Genomic DNA, 24,096 nt, shown 5'->3' on the forward strand with positions numbered 1-24,096 from the left:
CTAATACCATGCAGCTCACATACGCTAAGACTGGAAAATTATTCAGCAAAGTGATAAGATTCATTTCTCAAAGTATGAAGAGTGGTTTTTCAAACCAGATGATCTCTCACAGTTCCTGTGCTCTGTACATTTTATAAAGGGTCACCTTTCAACTTTACTTCCTCTGTTAAACTTTTAGTGGCTGGTCTTAGGACCTTGGCTCTGCCCAGAACTACCAAACGTCTGGCAGATGTGTTCTTGTTGCTGTCGGCTCTGGTGCTGACTGTGATTGCAGGGCTGGGGTGAGAGCGTCCAGTGCTTCCAGGGACAAGGCACACGAAGCAGATGATGGGAGAAGAGCCACCGCAGACATCACTTTCTGCTTGATTTTATACACCAACAGCTTTAGAGAAATAAACCAAATGCAAATACGTATAATTCCAGAAAAACTATACTGCTTCAGATATTATTTTAAAGACCCCATTTCTTCTTACATTATCTTCCTACAGTTGTGCAGTCAATGCATTCAATCACGTCGGCAATCCTTCACCAGGTCGGGCTCAAGGGGACGTTGGAACTGGAAATTTACATTATATATTTCAAATGGGTCCAGAAGGGGATTTTAAATCATATTTCAAGTTCATTTTTTAAAGAACAAATGAAGTAGAATCTACAAAGAGGAGGTGGATACATGGAGCATCGTGTGAGAATGTCCAAATATTGGAATAAATCACTATAAATGCAAAGATTCAGAAAAAACAATCACAAGGAAGAAAATTGTGGTACAACTTTGATTTCACGCACTTTCTAAACTAACGGTCACATGTAGGTTCTTCATGGAATGCTTTAAGATTTTAGGATTTCAAACTGAATTGATCTGGGATGGGGTGTGGGTGATGTCTTAAAAAAACACTCCCCAGATAGTACCAATCTGCAGCCAGAGTTAGTAACTTCCTGGGTTGTCGGCCTGGAAAGAACAGATCTCCCCAGAAAGCTGCAGGAAAATATTCTTTCAGCACTAAAGGACATCCAACCTTCCAACAGGAGAGTCTGAACTCTGTAGTGAGCCTGAATCATCCATCTATCTGGGTAAAGACAGATTGAAACAATCCGTGTTTCATTAGTTGGCATTAAAAGTAGTTTAATCATTATAACACGCTTCACTAGTATAGCTTTGTTTTGTTATGTTCATTTTTGGTGCCCATATTAAATGGGCTTTACAGCTTTTTGGTCAATTGAAAATTATACATGTGAAACTATACACGTCTGCTTCTTTACACATACATGTGTGCATCGGTATGAGATGTATATATGTACACGTGTGTGAGAGGAAGGGCGATTACATAGGATCATGAACACTGACTCTTCTAGCAGTGTTCATGCTGACTGACAGTGGTTCATCCTAGGAAAACCTTGTTTTACACAAGGAAGAATGGAATACGTTTGCTACAGACAAGATGACATAATCTAACAATAAAATGGTCATCAACGGCACAGGATACTGACTCTCTGTAAATTAAAAAACCTGATTAGTTTTTCTTAACACGCATTTCCCGTTGGCCATAGAAATACTCGTACAAGTTGTTCACGGCGTCATCCCAGAGTCATCGAGAAGCTGGTTGGTCCATCTTGGCCTCCACGCGAGAGGCAGTAGGACCTGATCACACAGGAGCGGGGCGTGAGGTTTACTCAGGAGGCGGTCTGCAGCCTCACTCCCATGAAAGGCTTTCTTTCAAGTAGCAATCACGCCTCAGCACAACTGGGGACACAGCGGCCCTTGAGGCCATGCAAAGAAAAATGCCACTAAACTGTTTCCTAAACAGTAGGCTTTATTTCAATGCTCACTTACAATAGAATGAGACAAACTATTTACATAAAACATAAGTACAAAAAATATAATACAATTTTTACTGTACATATTAGGGGTCTCTTATTTTGTCCCCAAAATGGCAGATAGAGATGAGGAAGGGCTGCTATGAAAGGAAGATGGCTGGACCGTCACCAGGACTGGGGGTTGTTCTTTATGAATTTATTGTTTGCAAAAGATGACGACGTTTCTAGCAACTGGCAATTCGCCAAGAACAGAGGGTGAGCAGGAAAGTCTCACTGCTGTGGCACCAGCTCATTTGACCTTATGAGCACGTCTGTTTTCCTCAGGGGTGAGGTTGGGAGCATGAGAGCCGGTGTCTGCTGACTGGCTGGGTCACCCGCCCGCCCCTCCCTGAACTTCCAATGTTGATCCGGGGCAGCAGGAGATAAGGTCCCGCCTGCCCGGCCACAACCGGGGTCCTAAACTGATCCTGAAAACAGAGTCTCTGTCAGGTGTCACTAGACAACCTTCTTGGATGTAGACCTGGACAGCTCTCACGTGAGCGTTTAAGACCAGCGAATTGATGAACAGAAAAGATGAAAGTAAAGACCACTGGAAACTTGTACTGCACATTTCTAACATCCAGGTTTCCGATGAAACCCTGAAAGTCGAATGTAAGGACGGAGAAACAGTGTGGTACCCACAACAGTCCTGAAAGGGAGTGCCTGGCAACCCACGAGCATCCCGACAGGGCAGCCAAATCTCCATTTCTCTCGTTCAAATGAAGGGGAGACAATGCTACCTCATCCTGAAAAAGCTCCAATATGACGAATACATTTTGCCTTTAAAAAATGAACCTCAAGGTCAGTAACTTTCTCTAAGTTTACCAAGGGCGTAAGGTGGCTTGGGAGAAGGTTCAAAGAAAAAAAATGAAACAATCCCAAATAAGTTTATTTTGTATCACAAAACAGCAACAGCAAATTAACACAGAATGAGGCATTTAACATTTTGTAACGTCTTCAAAAGTCACAAGTGGCATAACACACAAGTTCAGGTACACACTTTTGAAGAACCCTACATTGGACCAAGTTTGTGTATTTTCTTTGCGGACGATGTAGAATTTTGGTGATGAATGTAGGTGCTTGTGTTGAAGGTTCATACTGTGCTTTCTTTCAAAGTGCAGAAGTTCAGGTTTGATTTTGGCCAACAGTCATGGTACAGGGGAAAAGAAATCAACTTTAGCAGAGAAAACACCGTTAACTTTCTTAACCCAAATTGAGTGACAAATTTGTGAACTTGTGAAGCAGTTTTGACACTGACCTCAAACAAACAAACAGCAGGCAATATTCCAGGCGGTTCTCATCCCAACCACCGAATCTGTGGCAGCCATCACTAGCCTATATCTGATTTTTTGACTCTACAGACTTGCCCCAAAAGGGACAGTGACAAAAACCTCTACCTTCTATAGGCATCCTGTTGGCATTCCTACTACAGAACAAACGCTAAGGTGTTTGTTCTTTTGGAAAATGTAAAATTAAAGTGATGTCAGTTTCTGGAAGGCTGAGATGGGTTCACCTAAATTCTGAACACACCAGGGCACCTCTTCCTCTGGTGCCGCACCCCCGTGAGGGCGGAAGTCACATCTGACTGTGGTGTGCTTCTTGTTCATGTTCTGTTCCTGAGTTCAGAGACACATAAGAATGACTTTCTTCAAAGTGCAGCCAGTCAGTCCTCTGCTTTGAACCAACGAGACCCAGATGAAGTGATAAATCACCATCTTAAAACAAGGCACTGGCAGCTTTGTACAGGAAATTAAACTATCTGCACCTCCTATCAAAGCTCTCTTCTTAGTGACAAGATGCCAGGGTAGTTTGGATTTTCCAGAATCCAGACTTTGCTCCCAGCTCGTATTACCTGACATGGGAACCATTTTGAACTTCCATACGTCTCATACCTGGGCCATTTGGCATCAAGTGGCCAAAAAGCTGAGAAAGAATAGGACCGTGTTTGAACTGGTGGCCTCAGATTTCCCACATGGAAGAGGTGGAATGAATTTTATTGTGGACGCAATATGTTAGTTTAAGAAATGCCACAGGGTGGTTTTCTGGCTCGAGCTTTCTCCTTTCAGGCCTTAAAGTATCTTTGACTCGTTACCGTCATCATGTCAACACAGTGAAACGTGTCTGCTTGAATGGTACTGAACCTGGTCACGGGTCATAAGCCTGATTATTTTTTTATGGCAGAACTAATCTGATCTCATGAGAATACTGTATGAGGCAGTTTCACTGGGCCCAGTGCTTCGTGTCAGGCTCCGAATTTGGTTTTGACGATATCCCTTGTCCCTTCGCAGTGTGAACTTACATTTTCAAGACAAGACGTCTCCATTCCTGATGCTTCTGCAACATGTACCTAATTTTTGGTGATGCAACATATGACCAGTCAGAAAAATCCTGGACCCACCTGCTCCAGCAATATCTATAATGCATCTTTAACATAAATCCATAGAAAAGGAGTATGGCGCAGTCATTCTAAAACTCCCTGCCAATAGTCCCACTCCGCATCTTCATTATTTTTCAATTTCCAAAAGAGAAAAGAAGCCAGGATTAAAGCAATTTATTTTCTTGCCTTTTATCAGGTTATCAAAATAGATCACCAGAATGCCTTGGTTCTGTATTTATCGAATTACGAAACATCTTTAAATCAATTATTATTAACGATCTCAGTAGGAAGGAACAGCTGAAATAAACCCCACAATGGGCGCTGGTCCCCAGATACTTTACCTGACACGCTAATGTGCTGCGAAACAGTCAGCATTCCCTTTTGTGCATTTCTCAGGCCAAAATGAATGTTACTCTGTTCTCCTATTTCACACCCATTGATTAGAGAAGCAAGGGGCTCAGCATGGCTTCTAGTGTCTGATAATAAAGCCAGAGGTAATCAGAGGTAATCAATTTTTGGTAGCGTCACCATAAATCACCAAGTCAACACAAGTTACCATGAAATAAGAGACATTAGAAGGGATAATGCGCTGGACACGGCCAATGAGGTCTGTGAACTCCAATTTGTACCATCTTAAAAAATAAGAGGGGAGAGTTTGCATTTGGGAAGATTCAAGATTGTTGTTTTAATTCCCTGCCTTCACAGAAAATGGTGACCGGAGCTGCGGGACGACGCGCGAGGAGAGCAGCGGCTCGGAGCAGACTCATGTTGTCTCTGGACAGGTGCCCCAGAGTCACCTTCTGAAACAGAAAGACTGAACTCAACGTAGTTACCCCCAAAATGCCACACACAAGAAAATGCCACAGAAGTATAAAAGACACCCTGGGGCCAAAGAAAGTTCATGACCGTGGGTGGAAGTCAGCGCTGGGAGTGGCTTGACGGTGCTGGGAAACGTGCATGATTTACTCTAGCAGCGAGGGAACCGTCGTCCAGGAGCGTCAGGCGTGTGTAAGCGCGAGCTCCCTCAAGGTCGCACCTTCCGTGCGCGTCAAGAAAGTGTTTACGTGAACCGGTGGCTGAGAGCAGGCTCGATACGTGTTTAAGTGAAGTCTCCCTTGACCTGCAGTCACGCTCTAATGCGTCCTCAGGCAGCCCCCGGGCGCCTGGAGACCCCTGCTGAGACTCTGTCCCTAACTTTGAAGGCACCTGACCCGCTGACTCCACCAAAGACCCCAGTGGGAACACTCCCCACACAGGCTTTGACTCCCATGAATGTCACCCTTTCGCAGATAAATAAGGAACAGAGGCACCTTCACCTGCACTCCGGGCGGTTGGCCCTGGAGGATCCAGGGATCAGACCCACAGGACCGTGCGTGCCCGTCACGGTCCCCTCCCAGGACCACCCACAACACTCAGCTGGAGTGCCCCTTCTCACCGTCCCCTCCGCCCACATTCACTTCCTTTCTCTTTGGCATCACTCGTGGGTCCGTGGGGCCAGATCCCTGGTTCCCGCTGACCCCGTGGCCTGACCCTTCTTGGGGACAGAGGCTGCTCCACGGCAGGGACACCCTCACCCTCTCAGTTACTCCTCTCAGCTCCTGGAGGGCCTCTGCCCCCTCCACCCACAGGGACCCCTCTCTCCCCCCAGTATCGATGCCCATCCCCTACAGGCTCAGTGAGATGTCCCTGAAGGGGCAGGAAGCTCAGCTCCTCCCAGCAGCTTCCAGGGCCAGCAGCACAGACATACGCCTAAAGCCAGACGGGCAGGTGTGCAAGGAGACACCCGGGTCTGGGGGCGCTGGGTCTCCACATAGCAGAGCCTGGCCCTGTGCCCCAGAGCGCCCGGAATTCACGGGGTCCCTGTCATGCAGGTGGCAGAGCCCTGACGTTCGTCAGAGCCACCATCTGCAGGGCTGTTCTGGGGAGGCCTTGTGCTCTGCAGCGAGCGGGGATTCTGCAGCACCGCAGGGCCGGCGTTAGAGGATGGCGAGTCTGGAGAAAGCCCTGAACGCTGGGGGTCACTTCCAATCCAAGTGCGAGACTAAAGCCAGTTTCCTGTGAAAACCAGCCAGACTGCTACGGTATCCAGAAATGGCCCTAGAAGTTAAACTGATGAATGCCATTTAATGTTAGGCTGAGAGAGATGCATCTTAAAAATCTATGTGTGCTGCTTATACCGGAAAGAGAGAAAGAGAGAGAGAGAAAGAAAGGAAGGAAAGAAAGAAAGGAAGGAAAGAAAGAAAGAAAGGAAAAAGATAAGAAAAAAGATAAAGAGACACTGAAGGAGTCACACAGAAATGTAAAACGTGACAAGTGTTGGTGGGAACCCCAACCATCCCAGCCTGAAGAGCTGCTGTATGAAGGGGCTTCCAGCAGAAGCGGCAGGCGCCACCTGGAGAGCCCACCACGTGGGGGCTTAACAAGGGGTGTGGAGGGGAGGCGTAGACACGTGAGCAACAGCTGTGCAGTCGCGGGAAAACGCGAGGGACCCCACAGCTGGTTAAAACACGCAGATCACAGCTGAGACCACCCTAAACCAACGGATGTCCTGTTAAGCTTGAGGGAAGGCTGCAAGGAAGGAAGAAGGGAGGGAGAGAGAGAGAGAGAGAGAACGGAACAATCTTCTTTTGAATAGAGTGTCAGGGAACAGGAACGAGTGAATTTCTTTGCTGTGATAAGAGTAAAGATTGATGCAATCAGCAACATGAAAACCTGCCGTGGGGGAGGGCGCTCCCCCTAGTCATCGCACAGGATTGATTAAAGACCAACTCTGATGTCGTTTGAAAGCATTTCCCATCAAGTTCAGTGATGCTATTTAAAAAATACCAGTGTCTTCTTTCCTAGGGGAAACAGAAGGACCTTTTAAGCTTAGAAAATATTGTGGGGGAAGGATTCAAAAAACTGCTAAAATGTGCTACCCAGTGAGAATATTTGTCTTTCAGGAAAGTGATGAGACAGGTTGAAGCATCCGATAGAAATCCAACCCAAAAGCAATTAGAAGACTGTCTGGCTAACTTTCACCCCCTAAGTGCGGCCTTAGCCTAAAGACAGCAAGTGCACGCAGCGCACGAGACGCGCAGCAGAGGCAGCATGAACTTCCCACCAGAAGGATGCGGAGCGTGACTCATTTGCAATCTCTCAGACCTCCCCGAGCCCACCTGCAATTTGACTTTAAATTTTAGTAGAGCCATTTCTGAACATGTGGGGATATGAGAATATTTTGAATTCAACCACATTCATTACTAAACACAGGATTTCCCAATTTCTTTAAATCAGACAGGGTAAAAACATGTAAGCTAGTAAGACTGTATCCCTCGGTGCCCATGCTGTGTTTTCACAGATCTGAGGGTTCATTTATCAATAAGAACATGTTTTAATGTCCACCCAGGCTGCTATCACAATGCCCAGAGGCATCAAATGGACACTTTCAATCTTGGTCTAACTTTCAATAATTATTCAACCAACTGCCGTATGTTATGTATCAACTTTTTTGTGTGAGTAATTTAGCCTGTTTTTTTTTCCTTCTGGGGGCCACTATGAATAGTATCATAACACTCTGAAATGCTTATGAGTGATCAAAGCTCAGAACCACAGGGATCATTAAAAACCTTACTTCCAGATACACTGATTTCTCAAGGGAGGTCTCGAAATGCTGTTGCTGCCATGCAGGGAGGAGGCGCGGTGGGCGGGTGGGAAGGCAGCACTGAGATAAAAAATAAAAGGCACCAGAGCTAAACATCGCCTCCTCACCTGACCCGGAGGCAGCAAATGACAGCTTGGTACTTGGGGAGCACTTCCATGTGCACCGCGACCAGCTTTACACACCACTGATGCTCTGGGGAGGGCTGGTGGCCGTACACTGGTTCTCTCAGGGAGATGGAAAATAAGAAGTTGCTTTTCATTAAGTGTCAGTTCTTTCCATACTTTCCATAACATGGAAAATAAAAAAGTTGTTTTCAGTTCTGTTTCAGTACTTTCCATACTTTCTTCATCGGCATCATGAATGTTCAAGATTTTCTTTGCAGAGAGAGGGGAGGTGTCAAGTCTATTATTCAAATGCTAAACAAGTGGTCATTTTACAGATTGGTTTTTTGGGATGTTACTACAGACCAGACAGGTGGGTTTCCAGGCCAACCGCGTGGCAAGGAGCTCCCTGCAGTCTCATGAAGTCCCTAAGTCAGAATAAGGCTAGCTTCGCGGCCACCTGCAGACGCGTTCCCCCTTCCCTGCGTCCGCGCCTCTGCCCTGTAACTCACCTCCCCCCGTGACAGCACAGTAACCACTGCAAGACTCACTCCTCGTACCGCCGCCTCTGCAGGTGCAAGCCAGGCTGGATCCCCGGGCTTCCTCAGGCAGGAATCATCCCAAGTCTAAACGCACACAGTATCATCCCGACTGAGGAGATGGAGAGCCGTGGTGAGTCACTGCAGGGCCACATTCAGAGCCTGCATTTCATCAGTCCTATAAACCGTGTGGAGGTGGGGAGGCTCTCATACAAAGTGCCTATTTTCTTGAATTGAAACAAAGTGAAGATTTACGCTCAAGAGCAAGAAGAGGTTCACGTCTCTAAAGACTCCTTCCAACGCAGGTGGTACATTTACGAAAAGCTCAAGAAAACAAGCGACTTGTTAGAAAAAATGGACTGAACACAAGAAAAAAAAAAAAAACCATCACACCATGGCTCATTAAACAAGGATCAAGAAGGAGACCAGATTTTCACGATGTCATATTTAGATTTTTGTTGCTTTTTAAGGACATGTATTTTTGGCAGCAATGGGACACTGGTGGCTTGAAATGCACTTGAAATGCATCCAAACTCCATCTCTGAAGTCTTGGAGACATGGGCAGTCGTGGAGCGCAGGCCTCGAGGAGCCAGGGAGTTACAGGAAGCCAAAAGCATCAATGCTTAGTAGTCATCGTAGTTGTTGAGATCTGTAAAGTAGGCGTTAGAGTAGGTCTTGCCAGTGAGATGCGGGTTGAAGTATCTGTTTCTTTCCTCTAGGATCAAGTTGTTCTTGTTGAATGCCTGCGACAAAATAAAATAGAAGATTTAAGGATGCTCAGTAAATAGTGTTTCAGGAAGAGAATGTAATTAGGAGACAGTTAGAGTTGACCCTTCAACAATGCGAGCGTTAGGGGCGCAGGACTATCCTTGCGGCTGGAAATCGGAGTGTAACTCAGTCAGCCCTCTATCATTCTTCCGTTATCTGTGGTCCTTCTCTATCTGCGGTTCCCCTGTATCCACAGCGCAGCATCCCAGAGTCAGCCAACCTCTGAGTGTGCAGTATTGTCGTATTTAATTGATAAAAATCTGCATGTAAGTGGACCTGTGCAGTTCAAATATCATTCAAGGGCCAGCTGTCTATGGAATTTCAACTCTCTGATAAGGCCCCGTTATTTTAAAATGTGTTTTCTCATTTCCTTGCTTCGTCACATCATTTGCCTTGCTGAGGACTTGCCTCGTAATTAGCATGAGGTTGGTAGGTTTTCAGACCAGTCTGTTTCTGAGCTTTCATCAGAAATTCTACTTTTAAATTTTAGTCAGGAAATTTCCAAGAGCTAGAAAAATTGAAATCTCCAGGAAACCTAAAACTCTAGTGATTGCAAATTCATAAACAATTTGAATATTACCCCATATAACTGAGTAGGTGTTTAAGCAGCTTTCTGATCACCATGGTACACTGACAAGAGATTTTGAAGGAACACTTTTAAATAAATGCACAAAATTCTTTATTTCTTTTCTTTTTCTGCACTTGTTAGAAGGTGACTACTGGGACCATTTCTGACACAGATGCACTTCCACAATTAATCATAAAAGTTACCTTTTAAAGAGCTGAACACTCCCAGATACAGAGTAAATTTTGAGAGGATCAAAGTAAAGATTATGGTGGTGGGCAGAGCCTAGATGTCCAGGACTTGTCTGGACAAGGTATCAGAAGAAAGTTCTAGAAAGATTCATTAGAGACTAGACAGCAGTACTCTGCCTTCAGAGCAGCAAGATTTCTCTTTTTTAAATTTATTTTCATTTATTTATTTTTTTAAACACTTTTTATTGAGCTATAGCCATTTTACAATGTTGTGTCAAATTCCAGTGTAGAGCACAATGTTTCAGTTATACACGGACATACATACATTCACTGTCACATTTTTTTTCGCTGTGAGCCACCACAAGCAGAGCAGCAAGACTTCTGATTATCTTCAGTGGCTGCTGGATCGTAAGCGAGAATGGAAGGCCAGCTGAAGTATCTCCAACGCTTGAAGTGACAGAGACCACAGAGAAGCTGCTGCTACGCTTCCTTTCACCACAGCACTGGTGCCCACCTGACATGCTGTACAATCTACTTATTAATATATTTATTTTAATGCCTGCTCCCCCGTCCCCCGTCAACAAACACTCAAGCTGAAATGTAATATGTCCACGAGTAGAGACTCTTGTTGGAATCACGTTTAGAAAGGCCCCATTCTTGGATCCTGGAGGTTTTCTTCCTTGAAGATGTTTGCTCGTAGAAGCTCCCGTTCCCCCTCGCCCTCTGGGAGCGTGGTGCTGAGAGGGTGCAGGGGGTGTGTTATTCATTCTGGGCGCTTCATGCCCCGACTCTGTCATCTGATGAGTACAAGGTGCTGATGGATTCTGGATCCCAGTGTACGCAGGGTCCATGAGTGAAAATGAATTGGTGCTGCTTCTGTCCAAGTGGGGGGCCTCATGGCAGTGGGGAACAAGTGAGGACACTGAGGCTCCTGGGACATAAGACCTTCCAACCAGCTGAAGTGGTAAGGGTTGGAGATATTCCATATTCCCATGCGGGAAGAAAAATGAATTTCAAAGGAAACCATCACAGAAGAGAGAGGACATAAAAATGCTCCCTAGAAATATTAAAGGTAAACACCAACTTAACAGGAATATCAAAATTTAGATAACTTCATGAAATAATGCCTTTGCAGCAACATGGATGGACCTAGAGATGATCATACTGAGTGAAGTAAGCCAGACAGAGACAAATATTATATATCACTTATATGTGGTATCTAAAAAAATAATACAAATGAACTTATTTACAAAATAGAAACAGACTCACAGACACAGAAAACAAACTGACGGTTACCAAAGGAGAAAGGAGGGAAGGGATAAATTGGCGATAGGAGATTAACAGATACAGACTAACATAGAAAACAGATAAACAACAAGGATTTCCTGTAGAGCACAGGGAACTATATTCAATATCTTGTAATAACATGTCACAGAAAATAATTGGAAATATATCTATATCTATATAGTGTGTAACTGAATCACTTTACTGTACACCTGAAACTAACACAATATTGTGTATTAACCACAATTCAACAGAAGGAAAAAAGAGGAAAAAAACAAGAAAAAAAATTAAGTAACTTAGCTAATGAGAACCCCCTGCATTCACGCGGGAGGTGGGGAGGTTGGTACAGCACACAGGAACCACTAATGTCCTCCCAGTGTAGACGCCTGATCTCTTGTGCAGACGAGATAAGAACGACAGCCGCCATTTGCTGGGTCCTGGGCGTCAGGTCTCTTAGTCCATTTAAACCTCATGACAATGATCCAGGGGTATGTATTTTTATGTCTGATTTAAAAAGGAAGAAACTGAGGTTCAAAGAAGTAAGTAACTTGTACTTTGAGGCAGGATGTGAACTGCCTCAAATAAAAACCACTTTTATTTTGCCAGGCACTGTGTATAAATTACCCCATTTGACTCTCATTATCTCCAATTTATCAGGGAGGAAATGGAGGCTCAGGAAGTGTGGGCACCTGGGCTCAGTCTATCCAGCCGGTGAGGGACTCATGAGCCCAGATTTCTCAGGTCCATCCCTTTCCCAACCGCTTCTTCTTTTGAATGAGAAAGAGACTGGTCATTTACTTTAGGTTTCTCAGTCAAACACCAGGTTAATCGTCCACAGGGAAAATTTAACACAATACTCTGCCCGCATCAGTCTCAGAGCGCTTCTACATCACACAGAGCGCCAGGCACTTCACTGTGCTTGAAAAGTATAAGAGAGTCTTTATAATCATGTGACAGCTTTTCTCAGGATGCCATGCTGGTGACGCCTGCTGTGGACCTGCGTATCTGATTGACCAATCCTGGTCCTCATTCTGCTGCCCGGCGCGTGCAGGGCCTCAGCACGAGCTCTTCTCTTTGGCGAGACCCCTCTTTGGACGCGGAGGCACAGTGGAGGCAGAGCTGGGTGGTGACCAGTGACCCAACATTTTCTAGCTTTTTACTTGTTACCATTTCCATGTTCCATTTTACCCGAGTTCTCAAGATGAGGAGCCATGTGTTCACAGGCAAAACAAAGCTGGAAAGGCAGTTCGTCACAAGGGAGGCCCTTTACCTGTCCCCAACCCTGTCATCTGCACCACCACCACTGAGCTTTGCCAACAGCCCCCAGGGTGCACCTGCCTTCTCTGCTCACCTGGCTGCAGCAGGGGCTGCCCATCCCTTACCTTGATGGCCTCCACTGAGTCGTACTTGTCCAGTTTGTTGATGTGGTTGGTTATGCTGGTGTTGAGAGGGGCGGGCGCGACGGGGTGGATGACAGTGGCGTCGTGGGCTTGCTGCTGGTACCGCTGGCAGTAGGTGTAGACGAGCAGCGTGAGGAGGCAGCCCAGGATGGAGCTGCTCAGCCCCACGGCGATCATGTGGAACATGTTGAACTCTGGGGAGACAGCGTCACGGAGAGTGAGGCTAGTCCGGGGGAGAACACGCTCGTCCACAGCTCAGCGTGTGCAGAGCAAAACGGGACATGGCGGAGAGCCCCACACCCATCCCCAACTCAAGAATCATACGACTCCCCTCTGAAATGTCACGGCCACCAAGACACTTCTCTGCACTGAGCACAGCATAGTTTAAGTCAATGCTGTTAGGAATTATAACCCGTCTTTTGGAGATCACCTTGATACACCAGCAGAGGCTTTTTTCTTCCTTACAAGCTTAAACAAGACGGTTCTTTTGGTCCAGGCGCAGCATGAGCTATGGTCTATGGGGTTTCTAGGGGACATGTTTTCCGTGCTCCCTAACAGTCTGAGGGTCCCTGCAAGCGGCATGGCTGTGTCCCAGGAACGAAGCCAGGAGGCACTTACTGCTTCCAATCACGGCTCACCTGCAAGATAGACTGTTTTCTCCTCTCCTTTATCATTTCACTTACACAGGCGCTCCAGCTACACCATCCTTCCCTCACACGTTTGGAACATGAATATGCACATATCGCATAACATTAGAAAGTGCAGAAAGGTATACAAGAGTACGTCTCTCATCTCTCCTGGAGGGGGCTTCTGCGACACCTTCTCCTGTGCTCTCCAGGAGATTCTCTGTACACTTGCATGACGTGTGTGTGTGTGTGTGTGTGTGTAAGTATTACCCTGGGTACTGTTTTTTTTTTTCACTAACACTGTATTTTGGAGACCTTGTAAAGAAAATGGTTTACTCCAAAGAAATCAAGGCATATGATCTTTCACTGGTCATGAAATGACCCTCTTTTTTCCATAGGGTTTTTTCCCTACTTAATAGCCTCTTTATTTTCTTTGAGTTATAAATACAAACTGCTGAAGAAAATGGACTGACACGGACTTATGTCTCGAATATAGGATTGGTTTGAGTGACATCAAGATACCATAACCAAGACCTGCTTAATCTCTGAGAAAGAACGACAAGAGAGAAAAGAAAGATGTTCACTGTGCGTTGGTTAAAACCCTTTACCATCAAAGCATTAAGCCTTTCAGGGAATAAAGACAACATCCAAGCAGTGCCCATGAAGCTGAGATTATTGACGACCAGGCAAAGCACAATGGGGCCTCATTTTCTCTACGCTGTGTTGGCTCTGTATAGCTCCGTATAGCTACCAGCTCGCCTGAGGGTTACTGGCCTTATTTCTCCACTGCACAGGGCATAGCCTGAGGGTTTGGCTTTTCTCCCAAGATGTCCCCTCCATGTACCACCAGAGGGCCCAGTGTCACTCTTGCCTCCCCTACCTGTCCACCCGGCACTAAAGATGCCTGCTGGGCACCACTGTGGATACCAGGTGAGTCCACTAGGCCCCACAGGGACTCTGTCCCAGGGCACTCGGGGACAGAGACCTGAGAGTTTGTCTCCTGCATCCAGGTCCTGGAATGTTTGCACCTTAATCACCTGGCACCTCCCTGAGGACTCTCTGAGATGTCTTTGATGCCCAGATGTATACCTCATCCAGCCCAAAACTCCCAAGCTGCTCCCTCTAAGCTGTGCTCTGTTGCTGCCTCGGACACCGTGTTCCAGGGCCCCGGGGCCCTGGGAGATGGATTTGCTTCACAAGGTGGATGACAACGTGCAGAGAGGCAGCCTCCTCCTCTGCTCACTGTGAGCCATGACCAAATCCCTCCCACCCATATGGAGACTCTATACACGGTGATTCCCAACTCAGGTCTCAGTATCTTCAGCACCAGGGGCTGGATAACCCAGGAGGACGAAACATTCCACAAGCATCACCCACTCCCTGACCCCACCTCAGGTTTTCACTTCTCTATCATGTGGTCGTTGGTTTAACACAGTGAAAGGAATGCATAAATTATCTCTGGCCTTTCCTGATTTTGTCTGAAGCCTCTTGGGCTGGACAGCTCCCAACCTGGGCAGGCTGGGTAAAGCGTCCAGGGGCCGTTCCACCTGCAGCCGCTAGAAGCTTCTACTCTTACCTGAAGCTGCCCTCGAGATAAGCAAGAGAGGATCTCACACGTGTTGCCATTTCTCCATCTTTCAGTGCTTTGGACTCCCCGGGGTCAGTGCCACGTACAGATAAATGCACTTCTGCTGCACTGATAACATATTATATTGTAACCTATGGAAGATGTACGACTCTCTCCATATGCAGACGCTGGGTCGTTAGTCAAATGAATTATTCCCGCAGGTGCCTGGGGAAGGCGGGGGCCAGCTGACATCTTTGTGAGAAATATACTGTCTTTGTGTCTCACGCAACTAAAAATAGCTCTCTAAGTGGAAACATTTCAATATTTCAATAGGCCTACATTTGTCTGCACAAGGGAAAAATCGTGCCTATTAAGTCTCCTGAATCTGCTTAATGTAGCTCTTTGCTTTGAAGATGATTTTTGCTGTTGTTTTTGGTCAGTAAAGCTAGAGACCAATGACCCAGTTGGTTCAACTGGCTGCTTTTCTGTGCAAAGTTGGACTGATTTTTCCACAAACTGGAAAAAGACATCTATGTTGTCCCCTCAACATCCCCAAACGTCCTTGCTAGGTAGCTGCTTTTGCCTGCCAGACCCACAGTTAGCCCCCTCTGACCTCTTAACCCGCCTACTCTGGGGCGTCAGTGTCAGCAGCCTGAAGAACTAAGCAATCAGTTCCGAAGGTTGCAGAGTAATGACAGTGTCTGAGATTTACTCCCAGCACCTGGAGGCTTGCTGTGGCGCAGCCGTTGGCACAGCTGGTCCAAACACGCAGCACTGGAGGAAGGAAGTGGGCTTTTTGTATCACATCTTTCTGGATCCTTGGGGTCTTGGGAAGAGCGCCCACATCCTAACCCGGAGAGGGCTGGCCAAGGAAAGTGGTCTGGAGGCAGCCAGTCACTCTGGGGAGGCGGCAGCCGGCTGCCCCCAGGTTCTGCCCTGACCTCCCTCGGGACAGGACCACTCCTTGCGAACTCTGCTCCACTGGGTCCCAAGTGTTGCCCAAGAGTGTCACCTGGCCAGGGCTGCTGTGGTGGCACAGCCCAGACACCATCCTCTGGGGTGCTCTGTACCAGGACCCTTCCCCTGTGGTGCTCCGGGCTTGAAGCTCACACTGGGATCCCACTGCCTGGATCCAAAGTCAGCTCCACCTGGGCTGTTTGTGTGAACCTCGGCTCTCTGACCCTCATGATCCTTATTTATAAAATGCAGGTGAAAAGGTGTGGCTGTTACCCCTTTCCTGCAACCCCCCAAACCCAAATCTCTCAAAACCATTTTTCGTCCCTTACCTGCAGCGCAGCCTGACCTGACCGGACCTTTGGCTACAGAGCCGACCAGAACTGCCAGGAGGGACAGTCAGCAGCAGCCTCACGTCACCCACATTTCACAGCGACATCGCTCAAGCGATGGGTCACGGAGCATGGTTCCCGGATATGCAGTGTGTGTCCCACGTTACCCATCTGTAATCTGAAAAACGCTCACTTCCAAACCCTCCTCTCTCCCCAGGGGTTCTGTGCAAAGAGCCGTGAGATCTGGGGTCCACACGAAGGCTCTCTGTGAGGACCACACAGGATACCTCTTGTCATTTTATAAGGTGACACAGAGCGACTGATCTAGAACTATTAAGGGGCACTCAAGGCTACAATTATTTTTATGAGAACTCGTCGATATTCATCTTGCAGCCGGACCCCAAGGTAGCAGCTGCCAGTCTGTGAACTCACTGGACAGACTCACGTCAGGCACCAGACATCGCCTTTCTCAGGCACCGGGCTCTCCTGGGCTGTGACTTTTGGTTCTAGAGTCCCCACGGGAAGATCAACACCCCTCACAAAACTGGCACGGAGTGGGCACTCAGCAAAGAAGACTGAACAAATGGATTAACAGGTGGCTGACCAAACGGAGTATAACAGATAGTGGGCTCTTAATGTCGTTAATAATAGCACGTAATTCCTGAAACACACCTATTAAACTCCAGATTCCTTCTGAACGTAAGGAGAGACCAAAGCCAGCTGAGCTGCGCTGTCTGGAATGGATCGTGCTGGGAACGGTGCTGTCTAGTCATCGGCCCCATGTGGGAAGACACTGGTCTTGTATGTGGATGTTGGGCTCTGAGCACCAAAGGTGGACCAGGGCTGGGCTCTAAGTGATGGACAGCCAGCCCCTCCCAGCCAGCCAGGACTGAACTAGACTAGATGGGAAAGTCCAAAAGCATCACGAGTTTGAGCAGACAATGTGACTTCTGTCATTTAGGGTTGCAGGAAGTTTGAAAAATACCTCTAGAGATATAGGATATGTCCTTGTTCCCATCGTAAAATTGTGCTATTTTGTCATTTCAGCAGTTTGGAGGTTTGAGGCTGGCTGCCTTGGAATTTGTACTATCCAAACTATACAAATACAATGGCTGAATTCTGTTTTACTCATGGGAAATCTAACTGCAGCTAATGCCTAGGTCCCTGGATCATAAAGCTTACAGCCACCAGCATCACCCGAAGGGCTAATTAAACCACAGAGCACTGAGCCCCACTCAGAGAGGTTCTGAGTCCACAGATTGAGGCAAGGCCTGGGAATCCGCATGCCTAGTGAGTTCCCACGTGATACTGATGATGCTCTGTGAGGACCAGGCTAGAGAACCACTGATCCAGACGTCAAATGTGTACTTCTGGCATCTGTGCTGTTGAAATAGATGGTGTTTGGGTCCAAGAGTTTCCCCAGCCTGTTTTCCTGAGCCAATAGCAGAAACATTATACAAAACACGCGGGAAGAGAAATGATTGGAAAATGTCAGAAACACACCAGAAATTGATTAAAAAGAAGAACTTACCTCCGCACCTCTTCTCTTCTACGCTGCTGGATCTTGCGACGGATACTTCTGGAAAAAACAAATATTCAATCACAATGTGTCAAGGGAGTTGGGGAGGAAGAGCGCAGTAATGATTCACTTATAAAACGTCTAATGAGTTTGAGGTTTATGTGAGTCAGAGTTTCCAAAAGCCAGATTATTTTTTAAAAAATAATATGTGTTTGTTCATTTTAATCAACTGCAGCTGTGTTTGATCAAGGTCACCTTGATTGGGAAGGGGTGAAATTCATGATCACAAAAAGAAAATGCTGTGGTCTCTTGGGCAAAACCAGGGCACTAGTTTCAAAACAAGGCCAGAGTATGTGCTGATTTTCTGTTACAATGTATTCTGCCAGCTGTGGAAACCTACTGTGTCTGCCTGGGGCTCCCGCCTCAGAGGTTTTGTCTCGTCAAAGCCAGTACTGTCACTTGCACTATAACGGGGGATCACTGCCCCAGAACTCAGAGGAAGCGGTCACAACAACTTGTGACAGAGCCCATTCGTGCTCTTGGCCACGCCCCACGTGAAACCCACAAGGAAGACGCCAGTAAAAGGAGAGATCCACGCAAACGTCGAACCCCCAAGGATAAACACCATTCCAGGAGTCCAGGAAGGCTACCCTCTCCTGTACTGATCTTCTGTTCAATCACAAGAATTAAAAATATGTCTCTGGTTACAAGGAAGCAACAATAATAAACACTCTGAGGGTGGGGAGGGCATAGCTCAGTGGTAGAGAGTGTGCTTAGCATGTACAAGGTCCTGGGTTCAATACCCAGTATGCCCATTAAAAAAGTACATGAATAAATAAACCTAATTTCCTCCCTGTAAGCGCCCCCCCCCGCTATAAAAAAAGAACATGCTTAGGAAAGGGATCTTTCAGCGGGGGGAGGGTATAGCTCAGTGGTGGAGTGTACGCTTTGTATGCATGAGGTCATGGGTTCAATCCCCTGTATCTCCATTAAATAAATAAAAAAAATAAACCTAATTACTCCCCCAAAAGACAAAACAAAAAAAATTTAAAAACCCCAATAAATCCTCTTGCAGTTCTAGGCCACAGGAGACTTGAGGTGAAGCTTATGAGGCTGAAGCTGATAGTTTTTTCTAAAATATTATTACCTTTTCCATAAATAGAGGAAAACAAGGTATTATTTATAACCTTGTAAGAAGTGGTCTCTGCTTTGGTCCCTGTGGGAGTCCTAAGGCGCACAGTGGGCGTATGTGAAATGATTGATAAGTGCCCAGGACCATGCCTCCCGTAAGCACGCGACAGGTGACAGACCTTCACTAATAACTAAACATCAATTTCACACAGAAAAGCCTGTAGCAACAGGGCCAGCCAACCTCTTCTCCAAGATGACGGCAAGGACAGGTTTCCACTTTCCCTAATACACTGAGGTTGTGTGATGAGAATGGCCATTTTTCCTCTGTGCACACACATACACACAGCATTGCCAAAGCATTTAACCTAATATTAAAACAACCAAATTTTCATTTTTTGAACAAGCTATTCTGACTCTGTTATAGTCAATAAATTGTAGAAGACACTGTGCTTAAAAAATCTTAAAACTTATGGCCTAAATTAAAATCTACAACCGCAGTTATGCACAAATCTCTGATCACCTTGAAACCACAAGACTGAAGCATCACTGTTTCACCAAACAGGACCTCAAAGAACAGATAAAAACTCCGACCTACGAATCGTTTCCTCCTGAAATGCTGAAAACAATTTTGTTCACATGGATAAGCACCACCCCAACCCCCTTACCTGGGATGAAATTGGAATCAAAAACACACGGCCGGCTCTCCGAGGTGTTTCCGGAACACTGGCTTCCCACGGGGAACAGCAGGATGCACTGGCGGACGCGGACCTGGACTCCAGACACATCACACTCGGACCAGTCTGACCACTCCGACCAGCTCTCTGCAGTGGCAGGAAGAGGGGAGATGTGGCAAAAATGCCCACTAAGATCAACCATCCTGGAAGCACTGTCGGCTTATCTATGTTACTTTAAGTTCCCGTGTGGTGTTTTTAATGGGTCTGTGTATAAATAAAATGGACTTGTGTCTTCTGACCAGTCCAGGAGCATGAATAAAAGAACTCGTACATCTTTGATTAGAAATAATTGCTTAAAATACATTTTCTAAAACCCACATTATTTTAATGCTCTAAAGTAACTGTATTAGACACTCTAAGCCAGTCCATGAGGTCTGGCTGTGCACGGCCTTTCTTTCCACCGTCGGGGGAGAAATGATCACTGCAGACACCACTCCTATAGGGTCATGCTCACTGTGAAGAGCGACCCTCAAACGCCGCCCAGCAAAATTCCTCCAGGTCTCAGTGCTCGGACAAAAGAGATGACGGTGTGCCCATGAGAAAGCCCTGGATGCTGAAAGGGGGTTCAAGCTATTACAGGCACTTTCTCTCCTGTTATGAAAACAATTCTGCATGGTCAGTGCACCAAAGGCAGGCTGTGCTTGTGGCAGAATTCATTTTATCCTGTGTTTTCTGTCACTGAAGCACACACGATCAATGCACAAGTCTGGGTCAAGGCCCAAGGATGGGCCAGCTAAGGTCACTTCACCCCGAAGTGGAAGATTCACTAGGATTTTGTTAAATTCACCCAGGCCTACAGATATGTGAAAAGAGAGGACTGACACTCATATTTTAAGTAAGGAGGTTAAAAAATGAACACAATATTATTTATGAAATATCAATAACATAAAAAAAGATTTTGTTCTATGCAGTTGGCTTTTTTCCTTTTTTTTTAAATTTAAGCGTTGTCTGCAGTTAGGGGAAAGTTCAGAAACCAAACTTGTGTTTTGATCCATTTTAAAGAGTACAATTTTCCCTTAGAAATATGTGAAGTGCTCATTCTGGGAATGACTGACAATTGGGTCTTAGGCACTTTTCAATATAAATGGGACCTTCCAGAAGGATCTGCAGGAGCAAGTTAGAAATATATGTATAAATGAGTGTCTCAAAGTAGAAGTTAGACTCAGAGGCGAGTGTCTCCTTTTCATCCCAAGCGGTACTTTAGTGAGAAAACAAAGCTGACTCTTGGACGGGGAAGCCACGGCTGGGCATCCCTGGGGCCCCTGTGCCTGCCAGCCTCCAGCCCGGACCCCCGGCTCATGGTCCTGGGGGGTCTTCCTAGGAAGCAGTTTCACAAAGTCTCTCCTGGCTCCCCCCCCCCCCGATTATCAGCAGCAGAATGTCGGATCCAGTTACCTGGTTACACATGTTAAGAAAGCTTGGTTATCACCTGTGAGTAGTTAACTACCCGAAGGTGAGAAGTGTTCCCCTGTGGGACAACGTGTTATGAAGTCGGTTCACCCTCAGCAGTGCGGGTACCTATTGTGATGTGACTTCATCAATTCCACCATTTCTCCATCAAGGAGAAGGGTGCATCTGTCCCGACACCAGGCAGTGGGCAGGGCGGGGGCGGCTTACCGGGGCAGGGCTGCGTGTTACAGAGCGCCTCTTCCGTGTGCAGCCCCAGGCAGATGTCGCCTCCGTAGGCGGGGGCTGGGTTTGTGCACGAGCGGGTCCTCATGTAGTGTCCACCTCCGCATGTTGCTGAGCACTTGGACCAGGGGGACCAGCAAGACCACATGCCGTCCACTGGGAAGGGACACAAAGTCACACCACTTCTGAAATCCCAATCTGACCGACCTGACGTGGCTGCAGAGTCTGCCCTGCAGGAAGGTGTCGTGTACACCACTGAGCGCTCCCAGGGGGTACCTGGGGGCCTCCACCTGGCTTTGCATATTCCTCCCCATGTTCTTCCAGTTCCTCCCATTCTTTCAGGCAGTGTTTGTAAGCATCTAATACGCCAGCATGGGTGTATCAGACTGCAGGGAACGCTGTGTACATGGCAGTGTTCTTCCTTGCAATGAACGCATGTCTGCCTAGACTGCAAAATTTTCAAAACCCCTCCTCCATATCTATTCTTGAGGGGGGCGGGGTAGGAGGGAAATGCTTGCTGGCAGTTTTTCTCTGTCTGTAACCTGAGCTGAAGTTGGTCTGTAGTACAGATGTTCGCACACCACACACTGAGGCACAGAAAAGTCACTGTGCCTTGGAATAGCAGCCGTGACAAAGCCTGCGTGTCCAGATGTGCACGTGGCGGTCAGGCTCAGGAAGGCTCTAACGCTTTGTCTTGATGGTGTCAGAGCCCAAATGAGAACCAACCGCGTAATCTAAGAGCTACATGCTTTTCATATCACGTGACGAGCCAGGACGGTCAACGTGAAAAGATACTTGACATCACTAATTATCAGGGAAATGCAATTCAAAACCACAATGAGACATCACTTCACCCCTGTCAGGATAGGTATTATAGGAAAAAGATAATAATAGATAACAGTGCTGGTGAGGATTTGGAGAGAATGGAACACTTGTAGGCTGTGGGTGCAAATGCAAAATGGCGCAGCCACCAGGGAACACAGCACGGTGGTTCCTCAAAGATGCAGAAACAGAGCAACCATAAGATGAAGCAATGCCACTTCCGAGTATTTGCCCAAAGGAACTGAAATCAAGATCGCAGACACCTGCAGCCCCATGTTCACACGAGAGCCAGTATATGGAAGTAATGCAAATGACGTTCATTGATAGGTGAATGGATAAGGAAAAAGTGGTATTTTATCATTACATAATTTATAATGAAATATTATTCAGTCAGAGTAGAAGGAAATCCTGTCATACGCCACAAAATGCATGAAACGAGAGGACTCTGCGCTAGTGAAAATAAGCCAGTCACGGAAAGACAAATGCCACGTGACCCCACTTCTATGTGGAATCTAAATGGTCAAGCTCATAGAAGCAGAAGGTGGAGCGGTGGTTGCCTGGGGCTGGAGGAGGGGGAGTGGACAGGTGCTGTTCAAGGGGTATGAAGTCTCAGGTCAGCGCGACGAGCACATCCTAGAGGTCCGCTCTGCGACACCGTGTCTGCAGTGGACAGGGCTACATCGTGCACTTAGAGATTCATACAAAGGGTGGCTTTCGTGTTAAATTTTCCTACAACAGTAGCCCAATAACAGAATTTACAAATATCCAAAGACTAAATGCTTTTGGTCACACAGTCATTCTATAATCACGATTGTCTCATGGTCACGTGGGTCCACTAGACATGGCAGGAAGCTGGTGACCGAAAGATGAATGTACACAGTTCCTTGCACTATTTCAAACAGTATTTATACCCGTCCACATTTTAACTAATATTTACACCAATTAATATCTCATCCTAACTTCCCCCCCTCCCCCACCAACTGACCTCCTGGTATCTTGATAAATTCCCTTGGCACCAAATCGTTCCTTGTTTAACAGAGGAAAAGATGCTTCTTGTTGGAACTGTGAACAGTTTGCTGGAGCATCTGTGACACAGCCCAGTTGCTGAAACTTTTCCACTTGCCAGTTTAAACCACAAGGTCACACGAACTTCCACCACTTCAGTGTCATTGCCCTGAGGGGTATGTCAAGTCCTGGGGGAACAGGTCCTCCCAGCATGACGGGAAATCAGAAGGAACCTTCAGCCACTTCACCGTCAGGGAGCCACTCTGGCCTGTAACCGCCCCGTGCCCCCAGCCCAGCTCCAATCCAGTCTCCACTTCCCGTCCTCTTAGCTCTGTGCTTGTGTTCCAAGCCTCAGCCTTCTCCTCGGAGACAAGGAGATGGTGGTCTGTCCTGGATGAAAAGGGACATTAAATATTGTAATAAGGTTTTGTATTAGGAAGGCTAATGTATTTTTAAAATAGAAATTACAGAATACAAAGCTTAATGAAATAGTCTTCCCTGTGCAGGAGCATTAGAACTTCATGGGGAGGCAGGGATTCTGAAGTCAAGGGAACAAAAAAGTGTGAGTCACCACTCAGGGCCTGGCCCACCGGGGGACAGAGCGGGGCTGAGTGTCTGAGCGCTTCCCTTGCTGCTAATGATGCTAGTGATGATGATGGTGATGATGATGATGATGATGATGATGATGATGATACTAACTCAGCATCGCCCCTTCCTCAACACTGCCGTGGGGCGTGTCCTGGAAATGCAGGGCCCGCGGCACAGAGAGGTCAGGCCGCAGAGGGGATGCGTGGGAGCAGGACTGGCTCCTGGCAGGCCGAACCCAGGACAGGCACACGGTTCAGGGTGTCACGGAACTTTCATCACATCAGTAAAAGTCGCGTGGGGAGCTTCTCATTGACCAAGAAAGACTGGCTCACGGGAAGATCAGACAAATACCGAAAAGCTTAGATCCATGTTTCTTTCTGGGAATCAAAGCAATTAACTATAGGAAATTATCTTTGATCAAATGAAATTTATAGATTAAGTCATTTGAGAGAAGAAGATTAAAAATT

General features: G+C 46.7%; 1 protein-coding gene across 4 annotated transcripts in view; it reads right to left on the minus strand.

The window, feature by feature from the left end:
• Positions 1-2,719: 2,719 nt before the first annotated feature.
• The window catches only part of SEMA5A (semaphorin 5A), a 444,304-nt gene continuing 422,927 nt past the window's right edge, over positions 2,720-24,096 (minus strand). For 2 of the 4 annotated variants that reach the window (XM_074356152.1, XM_074356145.1), the window contains 5 exons: positions 21,200-21,370; positions 19,514-19,669; positions 17,730-17,777; positions 12,702-12,913; positions 2,720-9,254 (listed from right to left, as the gene is read on the minus strand). In XM_074356152.1, the coding sequence (XP_074212253.1) occupies positions 9,135-9,254; positions 12,702-12,913; positions 17,730-17,777; positions 19,514-19,669; positions 21,200-21,370 (707 nt within the window). In that variant the 3' untranslated portion in view covers positions 2,720-9,134. Of the gene's footprint in view, positions 9,255-9,942; positions 12,554-12,701; positions 12,914-17,729; positions 17,778-19,513; positions 19,670-21,199; positions 21,371-24,096 lie in introns of those variants that run through there. The other 2 variants (XM_074356161.1, XM_074356165.1) reach the window with 2 other exon arrangements.

This window comes from Camelus bactrianus, chromosome 3, assembly GCF_048773025.1.
Source record: "Camelus bactrianus isolate YW-2024 breed Bactrian camel chromosome 3, ASM4877302v1, whole genome shotgun sequence".
NCBI classification, from domain to species: Eukaryota; Metazoa; Chordata; class Mammalia; order Artiodactyla; family Camelidae; genus Camelus; species Camelus bactrianus.